The 13,860-nt window shown below is 31.9% G+C and overlaps 1 protein-coding gene across 17 annotated transcripts in view; it reads right to left on the bottom strand.

Annotated features, from left to right (window-relative positions):
- LOC106870369 (uncharacterized) overlaps window positions 1-13,860 on the bottom strand; it is a 74,801-nt gene that overhangs the window by 37,329 nt on the left and 23,612 nt on the right. For 4 of the 17 annotated variants that reach the window (XM_089352942.1, XM_089352976.1, XM_089352947.1 and 1 more), the window contains exons 11-19: window positions 12,370-12,471; window positions 10,506-10,598; window positions 10,178-10,405; window positions 9,447-9,548; window positions 7,827-8,337; window positions 5,257-5,397; window positions 3,703-3,790; window positions 1,600-1,979; window positions 229-431 (exon numbers count right to left, since the gene is read on the bottom strand). In XM_089352942.1, coding sequence (XP_089209068.1) covers window positions 229-431; window positions 1,600-1,979; window positions 3,703-3,790; window positions 5,257-5,397; window positions 7,827-8,337; window positions 9,447-9,548; window positions 10,178-10,405; window positions 10,506-10,598; window positions 12,370-12,471 — 1,848 coding nt within the window. The remainder of the gene's footprint in view (window positions 1-228; window positions 432-1,599; window positions 1,980-3,702; window positions 3,791-5,256; window positions 5,398-7,826; window positions 8,338-9,446; window positions 9,549-10,177; window positions 10,406-10,505; window positions 10,599-12,369; window positions 12,472-13,860) is intronic. The other 13 variants (XM_089352950.1, XM_089353005.1, XM_089352962.1 and 10 more) reach the window with 7 other exon arrangements.

Genomic DNA, 13,860 nt, shown 5'->3' with positions numbered 1-13,860 from the left:
AATCCGGTAATGGTATTGAACATAAACGGTGCATGCAGAAATTCAAGTTGAACAATGAGGATATTACTGGCATAAGCCAGAAGAGATACAGTTTATCTAACTATGAAGGGAACAATAGATGTGTAGACTTTAGTTACCGGCTGATACAGTATCGAAACAATGACAGCTTTCTTCTTGATGTTCAGGACATTAGATATTAGCATAGACAGAACGAGGACAATGATATACCTTGCTTGAGGACTTCAAACGGGTTTCCTCTAGTTTCTCATTAACAGGGCCTTCTTTAGGAGAATCAGTCTTTCTTTCAGAGGCCCCAGAACTGCTTGACATACTAGAAGCACTGCGCTTCAAAGGAGTATAAACACTCCTCGGAGGCATGTTCTGTTGAGATTGTTGTAATGGAATAGGTGGTGGGCAGCTGTAATCCTTTTCTAATAGTAAAAAAAAATACATATATATACAAAATGGTCATTTGAAACATTTTAAATTTCAGAACAATTACAAAAAAAATTTAACTTCTAAAATTTTTATGAGAGCTATTAATAATTCCCTTTTGTGGTATACTACCTGTAGGCAGTAATTATTCCAAGATTTTTCTAAAGCCTAGTGAAATGTGAACAAGATATTACATTTTTTATTCATTCTAGTCTAAGATCCGATCCAATGTTATTAAGATCTAAGTTATTAAGATCCTCATATACAAACTGATTTAAATATATTGCTCCAATGTGCAGGTAAGCAGTCAATGTATAACAAAAATTTTCTTTAATAAATTTTAGACACATAAGTGGTATAGTAGTGTTATTCAAATACAGAAGTGATTGCAAAATGGAACTCCTATCTATCCCCTGAATTTTCAATAGCTTGTTTGTCTTCAATGTAGTTGAAATACATCACCAGATAGAACACTAATACAATTTTAAAACAGTGATAATCTAAAATATTTAATATATTCACATCTTATTTTCCAACGGTGCCAGGACTTAACTCTTTGATTTAGGAACCAAGCATCTTAATCATACAAGTAAACACACATCTCATGGTTATAATTTGGACACTAAAATATAGATTTAAGAATCACAAATTTTACAACTGATTACAAATCAGTTCAACAATTAAGTACTTATTTTCAGCCAGCCATAATATGGTTTTACCTACACTCTTAATTTTGCACTTAGTAATTAATATATATCTGCAATATGCATACAATTATATATTCTTGGGAAAATTTGGAGGAACAATGTCGTTTTTCATTGCTAATCAGTTTTATCTTCAAAACATGCTTACGTTCAGCCTAAAAACCATTTCTGAATCCAAAAAAAACTATGGTCATAGACAATGATTATCCTATCTAATATGGCCTTTTTTTAAGGACGGGAGGATGTATTTCTAGCAGGATGAGAAATAACACAGAAGCTTTATCATTTGCCTAGGAGAAAAAAAAGATTCTTTTATCATTAAATGTTTTATGATTGTAAAATTGAAATGCATTTTAGCATTATCCAACTCTTATACTATTACTTCCTATATTGTTTAGGTTCACTGAACATGTAGAATTCATACCAAAAGCAAAATGAAATGTAAAAAATTAGAACTCACTTTTATCATCAGGGAAAGATCTGTAAGTGGAAGAGTAGAGACGCTGATTCCAATGAGGATCAGAATGGTTTTTATCTTGCCTCCAATGAGATGAAGGTTCTGAGGGACTCTTATCTTCTCTTCGCCATTGAGAGTCAACTGAATTCTTATCTCTATGCCAGTGAGAAGGTTCAACATGATTTTTATCTTCCCGTCGCCAATGTGGCTCTTGCTGTGACTTTTCTTCTCGTCTCCAGTGACTATCAGGTAGAGGTTTTTCTTCTCGCTTCTCAGATTCATGATCAATCAAATGAGAATGGGCATGTGGATGAGGATGTGGCGAAGGATGAACATGAAGGTGTCTCTCATCTTCTTTGTTTTTCACTGGTTTTTCATCTTCCCTAAAAATTTAGTTAAGAAAATAAAATTGCTATAAAGTAAGCCTAACAGTTTTAAAAAAAAAAAAAAAGTTTTAAAATTTGTTAATACAGCAGAAATTACAGTTGTCTACTTCTGCAAATCTATCAACAAAAAAACCTGTATCAGGTTTTACTTTAATAAACAAATTCAACAACTGTTTGAACCCAACCAGCCATAACAGCATAATAAAATATACCACTTTACTGTACAGAATTTGCAAGACAGTTATACAATCTCATGAACTCAAAATATTTTTGATAGGATCTAAGGAATTACCGACCAACAGGATCACATTAAATCTATTAATAATACAAAAAATTCTTACGCAGTATATATAAACCAGGAAAGATGAAATAAATATTTTCTACAAACCTGTTAAAATTAAAATCTGAAGAAACAAAACTGAAACTGATAAACATATATGCAAATAGAAATATCAAATCCTATCATAAAATGTAGCAATACTAATAATACTCACATACTAAATTACTAATATTCTTAATAGAAATGCACAAACATTTAAAACAGGTTGCTAAATTGGAAAATGTTACTGAAAAAGTAACTTCATAATTCCTAGCTATTTATTATTTAGGTTTTTTCCAATTGTTTTTATCATGATTTCTCAGAAGCACCATCAAATAGATCCTTCTGTACAAATGTTTGCAGCCTGTCCTGTTTTACAATTAATGTGGTACACTTTGGAGAAAAACCCTGTGCGTGCATGTGTGTATCTAACCTCATATTCCTAAAGTAACAAATTAATGCTGTAAAACTATTACAATGTCTCAACACTGCTTGAAACTTACCAAGAAATCTACCAATGAACCAAGCTTGGACATCCAAGGCAGTGGTTCCCAACCTGGGGTCAGCAGAGCCCTGGCAGTTCGCAAAAGTGTACTGGGGGTCCATAAGCTAAATTCAAAATTTCATTTTATTTATATATATATATATATATATATATATATATATATATGTGTGAATAAGGATAAGCATATTAAAAGGGGTTCATGGGAAATCTCATTTAAATAAAAGGGTTCAGAACCACTGTTGGGAAACACTGAAATGGTTGGGAACCTTAGATCAGTATCTAAGGTGCCAAAAGAGAACTAATTTGGCATTTAGTTATAATGATGTCCTTTTGGTCAAAAATAGTTTCCGAAGTTTGACATCTAATTGAATATCTTTACTTACATGATTTTTTTTTCCAGTTTATCAGATTTTATTTGATACTAAATAATGCATTTAGCTAAATTTTTATGTTAATGGCTATGTAGAAAAAGATTATATTTATATTATAACTACAATTATTTCCAGAATTTAATGTAGCTTTACATTAAGCAATATATCAATTTAAAATATCCGGTGTAATAATAGTGAAATATCTTAACAGCCTGGAATTTTATGTATACTCCTGTCCTGTCCAACCACATCTCAGCATGGAAACAGTGACAAAATGATTACAAAAAGTTTTGTTAAATGTACAAAAGGTACTTTATCTGTAAAAATTTAATTCCACAAATATTTGACTAAGCTGAAACACTTGAATCAATAAATTAGTATAAACCTGTATAGATTTGTCAACAAAATATGAAACAAAATTTTGGCAACTTAATATTTAATGACGTATTTTTTTAGAAGAATACTCTCAAGATTCAAAGGAAAGTATAACACTTGAATTAAAATGATTCACACTAACACACTCACCTTCTGTCATATTCATAATCCCGTCTTTCAAATTCAGGGTACATCCTTGGATCAAAATAAGGAGGTCGCCGAATATCTTCATATGGAGCTATTAAGTGAAAATAATTATAAACTCAGATTATCAAATGTAGAATTCTAGATGCAAGGTGACAATCGCATATATTTCATGGAAGAGGCAGTTAGGATATATTCCATGGAAGAAGCAGAAGGAGCACAATTGTTCAGAAGATATTCTTTCTTAGTGGTGTTTGATGTGCTTAATTTAAATCAAAATGGCCTACAATTTTCTCACTTTCAACAAACCTATTTTCATGAAGACTAATTGGTTTCAACAATGTGTAATTTTATTAAAAATAGGAAATCAAAAGAGCTAATATCACAGAGCTAACAAATTTTAAATTAAAATCTACATTTTAAATGTTATCTAAATTTCAGTTATATTAATATAATACAAACTGAGGGAGAGAAAGGCAAACATTTTCAATAAGTTTTACCTTAAGTATTTTATGCTCAGAAGAGTTTAATATTAAATAAAAGAATAAGTTTGACTGTAGCAAGCAGATATGTTTATAGTCAAATGCAAACACTATATACATCATGACTTATGCCTTAACCCTTCTGTTACTATATTTTTGTTGGTATATGTTGTCTTTGCTTCAATTAATTTTGAAAAAAAAAAAGAAAAAAGAATTTAGTACAATAACTCATTATTAAGCTGATGTTTTGAGAATAGATTAGCATGAAATTTTGAAGGAAAATTTTTCACTTAGATCACTAAACAGGAAGTTTGAGCTACAGAACCCAAAATGGTTTTATATAGGTTGGAATCAAAAGGGTTAAGTTGTCACCATTACACTTCCTATTTCATATAGCTAGAAAAGCTTTCTAGCTTCGTTGGCACAATTAGTAAAAACCAGCGACCACTGTTCACATCAAATATGAACAGTTCCTAGATTAAAGAATATCACTTCCAGTTTAAATTAACAAAAACCTCTGCAGTATTTCTTTTGCTCATAAATTCTGCCTTAACTTATATTGTTCTCTGAAATCCACTACATTTAATATTTTCCAAGTTTTCATTTCCATTACCTGTTGCTCTGCAAATTCACATCTTAGGCATCCTAGTTTTCTAAATGATTTTGCACAAAAACGCCATAACTAACAATTACCATGCCCAAACAAATCATCTTACACCATCAAAAGATAGGAGACGCATAATGGAAAAAAAAAAACCCTATTAGTTTAGCTTTTTCATCAAACCCATACTGACAACCTTTCTGCTCTTACCACAATTAAAAGCTTAACATTAAACATTTGAAATCCTTTATGTACAAAACATAGTATAAATTTCTATCCACTGCTTTGAATTAATTTTCATTTTCTAGCTTACAAAACTTCTATAACAGAAATTATTTAACTTAAAAAACCATAAGCCAACCCCGGCAAGATTTGAGCTGAGATATAAATCACCATAGTTTCCTATTCACTAACAACATCCCCCAACCTTTTTACTTTAGATAATCCTAATATAGATTATCTATGAGAAAAACTCACCAGGAGGCAAAGGGTAGCTCCTTTCCATCCAGGAGCGAGATTCTCGTTCATACATATCAGGAGTTCTGCTTTCACTGTCATGACTCTCAGTTCCTGAGCCATGACTATCAGTACGCCGCCTAACTGGATAAACTGGTAATGCTGAAAAGAAACCATTTATTCTAACTGTATATAATCATTTTGAAATTTCATTAAGATCTGATCCAAGCCTTTTTTTTTTTAATGTTAAATCATCAGCTCAATTTTTTTTTTTATTGTTTCACCATGCATTTTCATTAAAAGTCCAAATTTTCTATAATCATTGCAAAAATACTGAATATTTGGCATATAGCCCTAACAAACTACTCCCATTAAAAAAATAAAAATCATTTACACAGCCACTTTGAAATTACATATTTTTAAAATAATCAAATAAAAAAATTTTTAACCCATTAAGTTTTGGACACCAGTGATTCTCCTCTAGGTCATGGACGATTGATTTGAATTCAGACCAGCAAGCTAAGAAAACACTTCTAAATTAGTGCCTATTCTAAATAAGCAAGGTAATTCGTCTGTAACTACCTGTAAGAGCAAACCATTATACCTAACATTTGTTAACCTAGAGCTGGCCTTTGACAGGGTTCCATAATCTGTAGTGCAGTGACCACTAAGAAAATTGGATGAAGATGAAAGTTTTGTGAGAGCGGTGAAAGCAATGGACAGGTATGTGTGTGTCAGCAAGGTGAAAAGTAGCATTGAGAAACTTAACATAAATAGGTATCCACCAGGGCCCAATTTTCAGTCTCCATTCCTATTACCACTTCCTACTAATAATTTTTCAAACAAACAAAAAAAAAAGGACTGGTTGTTCTAGGGATATCAAGCATATGAATGAACTAGTTTTCACAGATGAATCAAAGAATTACAAATATGAAAGCTAAGCCTCAAATGATGAGGACTAGTAGCAAGCCTAGTAAAGACAAATGTTTAAGCAAGAAAAATTACAGAATTCTATTTGGTATCTGGAAGTGGCCATGCTCAGCATGCAAACAAAAAAAGTGTAGTTGAGAACATTATGTACCCAATATAAACTGTGTGCATAAAAGATGCAGTTGCATCACAGGCAGGATCACACAGGAAGACTAAGTAGCTACCAGTAACACCACCTATAGAATGAATTTTTCAGATACCCAGAAGGCTCAATTGAAGTCAATAATAACCTAACCAACAGAGGGAGTAGCCAGAGTAAGGACAGAGCGGAAAAATTTTTAGAAAGCTACAGGTGAAATTCAGTTATGAATTTTTCAGTATAGTGATTTAAGTCCCAGGCCATAATCCTACTAAAACAATGCTTACTGAGTCTCATAAGAAAATTCATTACTTGTATTTTGGTACAATAAAGAAAAATTTCTCCAAAAGGAAAAAAAAAAAATCTGTCTTATAAAATTAATTGTGCAGACAATATTAAATATGGAGAAGTCAGATAACCTAACATACAACAGTATCAGACAAGTGCACTAAATACAAAGTTGCCTGCATATTTGTATGTCACTTGTCTTTCTGATACAAAACAGAAATTTTGTAAAATGGGAGAGGGAAAAAATGTCGAACTCACTTTGTTCTTTACACTAAGAACATGCATATTTCAACATTCCTATCAACAAGGGATAAAATATATCTATCCAACATCACAAATGAAAATTTTCCCATCATGACCATTCCATCTTTTTTATGGAATAGGATCCTTTTTCACAGTAATAAGAATGTAAACATTCAAACCCTGACCTGTTAATTTTAAAATGTAAATTTCAAATCAAGGAATACAAATCAAAAGTGGCCAATACAGCCATCTGACATCCAAGTGTCTGGTAATTCTCTATCAGTGGTTGTAATATGTCCATCTTGATCAGAGAACAAGTACAAAAAAATATTTCTTTGTATCATGCTTTCCTCAACAAAATATCTTGTTTCTGTTAATCTCCTTAAAATGAATTTTTCATATATTATTACCTAGTTAATTTCATTATAATGAAATTTCACCTGTATTTCTTCTGCTGACAACAAAGGAATTAAAATTCATAGTCTAAGTGAAGGACATATTGTATGATGATGCAAATTTTCATAGCAAAACATGACTGAATGCAAAGGCTAGAAAGAAACGAGGTGAGCATGCTCAAGTGAGTGTGTAATGTTAGTATACACAGACAAATAAAGCATGAGCTGAGAAAAACTGAATATAAGAAGAATCAACCAGAGTAAGCAAGTCTGTGCTAATACAGATATGTGATGCATATGAAGGATGACAGCTGGATAAGGAAGCATCAAGTGATCCAAGTAGAAGCAAATTATGGAAGAGGAAGAACAAGGATGTCAGAATTAGTTAGTTATCTAAATATCTCACTAAGGAGATGAGAAGGAATTATGAGTGGCGAGACATATTGGAAAAAAGGTGTCCAACCCATGCAAGCATGGTAAACAAATGTAAAAATGATAGTAAATCATGTAATTAAGCAAATTTGCCAAATAGCTGTTAAATATCTAAAGCAACAGTTATGTTAGAACAATGGAAAATGCACACTAATTCAACTTACCCTGCATATCCATTGGAGGTCTAGGAGCAAAACGTGGATCAATAAAAGCTGGTGTTGGAGGAGCTGGCATAGCACCCCATGTTTGCCTCAGCTCGTACAGAGCCCATGGTGGTGGTGGTCCTTGGCCTGGACGCATACCTTGATGTTGAGGAGGTTGTTGCTGCTGCTGTGGCTGTGGAGGTGGCTGCTGTTGCTGTGGTGGTTGCTGAGGTTGGGGTGGAGGAGGCTGTGGTTGCTGGGGTGGTTGTTGTTGAGGAGAAGGTGGTTGTTGGGGTAACTGAGGTTGTGGTTGCAGTGAAGGTGGTTGGGGATGGGCAAGGGGAAGTGTTGGGGGTGGAGCTGATTGGGGTGGTGGTAATTGTTGAGAAGATGGTGACTGTGGAGGTTGAATTTGTGAGGGCTGAGGTTGGTTTGAAGGCTGCTGGCGCATCATTTGTTCCTGAACTTGTTTTTGGAATCTTGGTGGGATATTTTTTGCATAATGCTTAGAAAACTGAGCTTGTGGGCCACCCTGCAATAAATATAGTAACAGTTTTCACAAACCATTTTATTTTGAATAAATGTTCTTAAAAATGAATAATTATACTGATGCATATGCAATACAAATATTTTCAGTACTATATTCATTTAAATTTTAAGAAAGCAGTCAATCAAAAATACCTAATTTTAGAAACTGCATTTCTGAACACAAATGCAACTAACTAATTAAAATCTAAGGTAGATTTGTAAAAACAAATTCATTTTTATAGAAACTGAATTCATAGTTTCCTATCCATGCTTGAATATTGAATATCTAACACTTTTGAAACAACAAATTAATGCAAATATTTACTGGATTAGAAAATATCTATTCAGTCAATATATTAAACTGATTCAATTTTAATAAATATTAAGACGTTCAGATTTGTAGATTTTAATATCTCAACTATAAAGTTCAAGGAAAGTGATAAGTTTATATTTTAATTTTCTTTAAAAAAAATATTCCAGCCATAACAATGGCAGATGATACAAACAAGTAAAAAAAAATTTTTTTAAACTATCTTTGGCTATTAAGACCAAAAATTATATACTACATAATTTAAAATTTTGCAATAATTTGCCAGAAACTTTGCCAGACTGGATTGGAGCATGGTGCAGCCTTCTAGCTTGCCAGCCCTCAGTCAAACCGTCCAACCTATGCCAGCATGGAAAGCAGACAGACGACGACAATGATCATCAAATAACTATAAATTTCCAGTCAAGCAAAAAAAAAAATTTTTTTAAACTTCCAAGGAATCCAAATGATTTCTTTTAAGTTAGAAACCGATCACCACTATCACCAAGATTTATATATTAGAAGTACACATTTGAAAAAAATGCATGCATATGTGTATTTGTAGACATGTTCATGAATGTGTATTGAACCGAAACATTTTGAGCAAAATTTACAGGCATTTACATGTTAGTAAAATATTTTGCATTTAGAGAGAATTTATAGAGAAAAACTAAAACATTAAAAACTAACCCTCTTAAATCCTTAACACATAATTTACCCTATCTAAAATGTATTCAAGTAGTGAAATAAATGCTAGACAGTTGAAACTTTGCTCCAACACCAGTTAATAAACTTTTAATACGTACAATTGGATATTTGGAAGAGTCCCTATGGGCTCTTTCGCGTGCATCTTTTTCACTGCTTTCACTAGGTGTACGACTAGTTCGCCCATCCGATTCCTCTCTTTCCTGAATTGAATACATAAAGTTTTGCTTTAGCATACATTATGCTAATCATAATATTCAAGCAAAATACTCAATATCAATCAAGTAAAACAAGACAAGAATTGAGTGAATCCTGCAAACTTACTTGTAAATAGTGTTATCACACATTTTAACAACCATCTAAGTTTAAAATAGACTAGTTGCATTTGTAAGATAACATTTTGTATTTTCCTCTAAAATTAGGCCTATCACTATATCTAGGGTTCATTAAATCTCTCATTTTTCTATTTATAAATTGTTCTAACAAATCCTTAAAAATTACTAACGATTGTTTGTTTATACATTTAATTAATCCTTTTAACCCTTATTTACACACTCATCTGTACAATTCTTCATCCCAAGCATTCTTCTAACAAAATCTCATACCCGCAATTCCCATCTTTAAATTTCAAGTTTATATTCATCTAGCTAAAGATAAAAACAATAGGAAATGAATACCAATTACTATCCAATTTTATGTCCCAACGTACAATACCTTTAATACTGTAATTCATGTTTTGCTCAACTGTAAATCTTGTTTTGCTCAATACTGTAGTGTTTTGCTGAGTGTATTGTTAATACATTCATCCCAAGAATGAATAGAATCTTATTACCTTTTCATCTTTCTTTTTCATTCTGTCATCAGGTGCTTTAAGTTTTTCTGATGATGTGGCTCTTCTTTCAGCTTCAATTTTTCTTTCTTCCTCTTCACGCCGCTGCCGTGTTCTTTCTACAACAAAATTTATTTCTTCACTACGCTGTCGCCTGCGCTCCCTCCAGATTTCTTCGTCATCAGCTTCTCCAGATCGACGCGTAGTGATAGGATGGGTGTACTGAGGTCTCTGAAAAACAAGATTTTTAATATAAATATTTGCACAATTCTTGATATTAAATATTCCCATTTATTTTCTCATAAAATTTTAACAAGGAAAATTAACTTACCTGTCCAGGTGGATGTGGTGGGCCCATTCTAAATGCAGGATAAGGTGGCCTTTGACCCATATATTCATAAGCCATCTGAAGATTCCAACCACGCTTAAGAAAGATATTAAGGTATTACTTCACTAAAATTCAGAATGTATGCTTAATACATATATTTTTTTTATAAATTAAAAATATACATTTTCAGAGACTGCACAGGAAAATATCTAAATATTGAATGTTTAATATTATGCTCTAAATTTTTAAAATGAAGTATGCAAATGCCCCCAATATATATTCAATTCCAAGATTACATCAAAAAACCTAAAATAAAATCAATACTTAAGAAATTGATTCCTGGACTGGTAAGATCATTCAATAGAATTTAATAGGGAAGATTTAACACAGACATAAAATTTATGAAGATGAAATAATATAATAGATTAAATATTACAAAATGATTAAACCAGATATCTTAATTGCAAAGTTTAAAATCAAATTTACTAATCTAGGATTTATATTAAAATAATTCCAATAATACAATCTAGTGAATCATTTACATCTTATTAATTCTATCACTTGGTAGTAATGATAGTTTTGAGTTAAGATAACATGTAGCCATTTTTAAACATACTAAAAGTACTTACAGAATTAGAGTCTATCCTAAGTGAGAAAACTATATTACAGGAATAGTTATTGCTTTAAGAAATTAAGAGGCTTCTTCCTGTATTGAACCCTTTACCATTCAGATTACTGTCAAATGTAATATTTATCCACTGTTTTGAATTTAATTGTGCATTATCTCAGAGCTTTGAGATTTCAATGATCACTTATTTTTAGAATGACATTGTAGGTAGGTGAGAAAGGCAAGGTTTGGCTGTTTTGAACATAAAATAGACTATTTGGGCCAGATATAGCCAATTTAAATTGATATCGATCACAACTTATTAGATCAGATTTTTCAAACTATTCAACGATAAAATGAAAAACAATTGCAATCAACAATTCATTTGCAATGTTGGGAGAGCAAATAAGATATCACACAGACAACTACAGAATTTATTTACTCTCCCCATAAGATGCTAAGCTTGATTTCAACAATTGTTGCATTGGTTTAAAATAACTAGACTAAATAATTCAAGTAACTAGCAACTATGTCCAATAAGCAGTAAAGTGATATAATGCAAATTTCACCAAATATGAATTACTATATGGTTTTTCCAACCATATTCCAAATGCTTTTATGCCTTTATTTTTAATTTCTTATATCAGTACAAAAAAATTATATCTACTTCTCAGCAACTCAAATTATGAGAGACTGATTTACTTAATAGTTAAATCTAATTAAGTGATAATCTGCATAATTACAGAAATTGTTTTCAATGTGATTTATTGCATAAACAGGCAGTTAAAAAGTTTAGTTTTCTTTGCAACTATGTTATTCCTGTTTTGATTCCACTGCACAGCATCTTGGTAATTTGGTAGATGGGAACTGTGCAGAAAATGGTTTGTGTTGTGCATGTATGCCAGTGTAAGGTGGTGTATCAAGCTGTTGTTAATGGAATTTAGCCAGTCAATAAATAGTACAAAACCAAAATGAGTACTAGGTTTGATATTATCGGCTGAAAACCCTTACTTGTGGTTTCCGAAAATGGCTAAGATGTTCATTATTACAAGATGCTCTAAAATCAACTAAAACAAGTTTTAGCAAATTACAAGAAACTATCAGGGATCTTCAATAGCTAGAGAGTTGTTAAAAAATAAATATTTCATATTAAAATCCATTCTAACCATAAATATCAAGACAGCTGAGAATTTTTTTTTCTTTTTCCTATTTCTAAAATGTTCTGATTGACACAACTTGAACAATAGCAGTGGTACTCACTTCTATTCCTGGAATGGGGGGTCTTGGTTGATTAGATCTATAATGTTGAGGGGGGAAAGCCTGACCCCAACTCTCTCTATGAGATGGTCGACTGTGTTCATCCTTAAAAGCAAACCAGATTTGTGTAGAGTTTCAATAACAATGAACGATCAAATTAAATGAAGGACATGAACCGAGAAAATATACAGTTCAAAACAAACCTTTAACTGTTAAAATATTTTCATAATGCAGGGAATATATTTTAAACTAAGCAGGAAAGCCTACTACAACCAAAGAGTCACTGAAAACTTTTACTGCACTTAAAATTATGTCCGTCCTAAGCTTAAATTTATTTTATAAGTTAAATGCTGAAATTCAATAATCTAAACCCAGCAATTCAAATCTTGAACAATGTGATAATTTTCAAACAGAAAATATTTCCAATATGCAATAAATATAACACAAAAGAAACAGCAAAACAGTGAAAATGTTTTTTATAAGATCAATAAAAACAAGGTAAGTTTCTATTTTGAACTACATATAAACTAATCAGATAAAGTTGATTTATTTATTTATATATATATACACACACACACACACACACACACACACACACACAGAAAGAGGAGTAACAGGTAAATGTAGATAAAGTATTAAACTGAATTGTTTTTCACACAACTTCTGTTTTATACCACTAACATAGTCAAATGAAAATTTTTTGGTGTTCAGGCTGCTTTTATATACATGGTTTTATATGACTATTTTGCTTTACTTTGACTAGTTTCTACTGTGCTTATTTTAAGGCTTTATGATAGTTATTTCATATGCTAGCACATCAATTGTTCCATTCTTGGCAGGTCAGTTTCACAGTTTATCAGTTATCTTGCTTCTGTCTTTGGACTATGACCTTTCTGGGGCACTGCCTTGAAGGGTTTAGTGGAACGAATTGACCCCAGTATATATTTTTAAGCTTCATGCTTATTCTGTTGGTCTCTTTTTGCTGGAACGCTAAATTACAAGGATGCAAACAAGTACCAATTGTCAAATGGTAATGGAGTAAAAAAAACACACATGCTTCATTGAATTTCCATCAACCAAATACACTCACACAATGGTTGGCCCAGGGATATAGTAGACGGCACTTGTCCAAGGTGTCGCTCAGTGGGACTGAACCCAGAACCATGAGGTTGGGAAGCGAACCTCTTACCATATGACCATGGCCGTATATTTTCTGAAAATATTATTTGCCTATCGTTTCTCATTTCAATTGTATGTTTGTTATGTAATCCCATCCTGTTTTTCAAAGCTATTTTGCCAGAGCTGTTTCATAACTGAAAATATTGAAGATATGTCTTTATATACTTGGATATGGGGTTCATTTTTTTTTTATATGAGGTTTAGAAGTTGTTCTTTTTCATGAATTCACTGGTTTCATTATCCCTTAAGTGTTGACACTGTTGTACCTCCACTAATTTCTGCTATCACTGTGCATTTGGATGTTTAACCTGTTTG

The sequence above is a fragment of the Octopus bimaculoides genome, chromosome 1, assembly GCF_046866305.1.
Source record: "Octopus bimaculoides isolate indiv1 chromosome 1, ASM4686630v1, whole genome shotgun sequence".
NCBI classification, from domain to species: Eukaryota; Metazoa; Mollusca; class Cephalopoda; order Octopoda; family Octopodidae; genus Octopus; species Octopus bimaculoides.
Note: the sequence above shows the minus strand (reverse complement) of the source record. Positions and strands in the feature narration are given on the sequence as shown.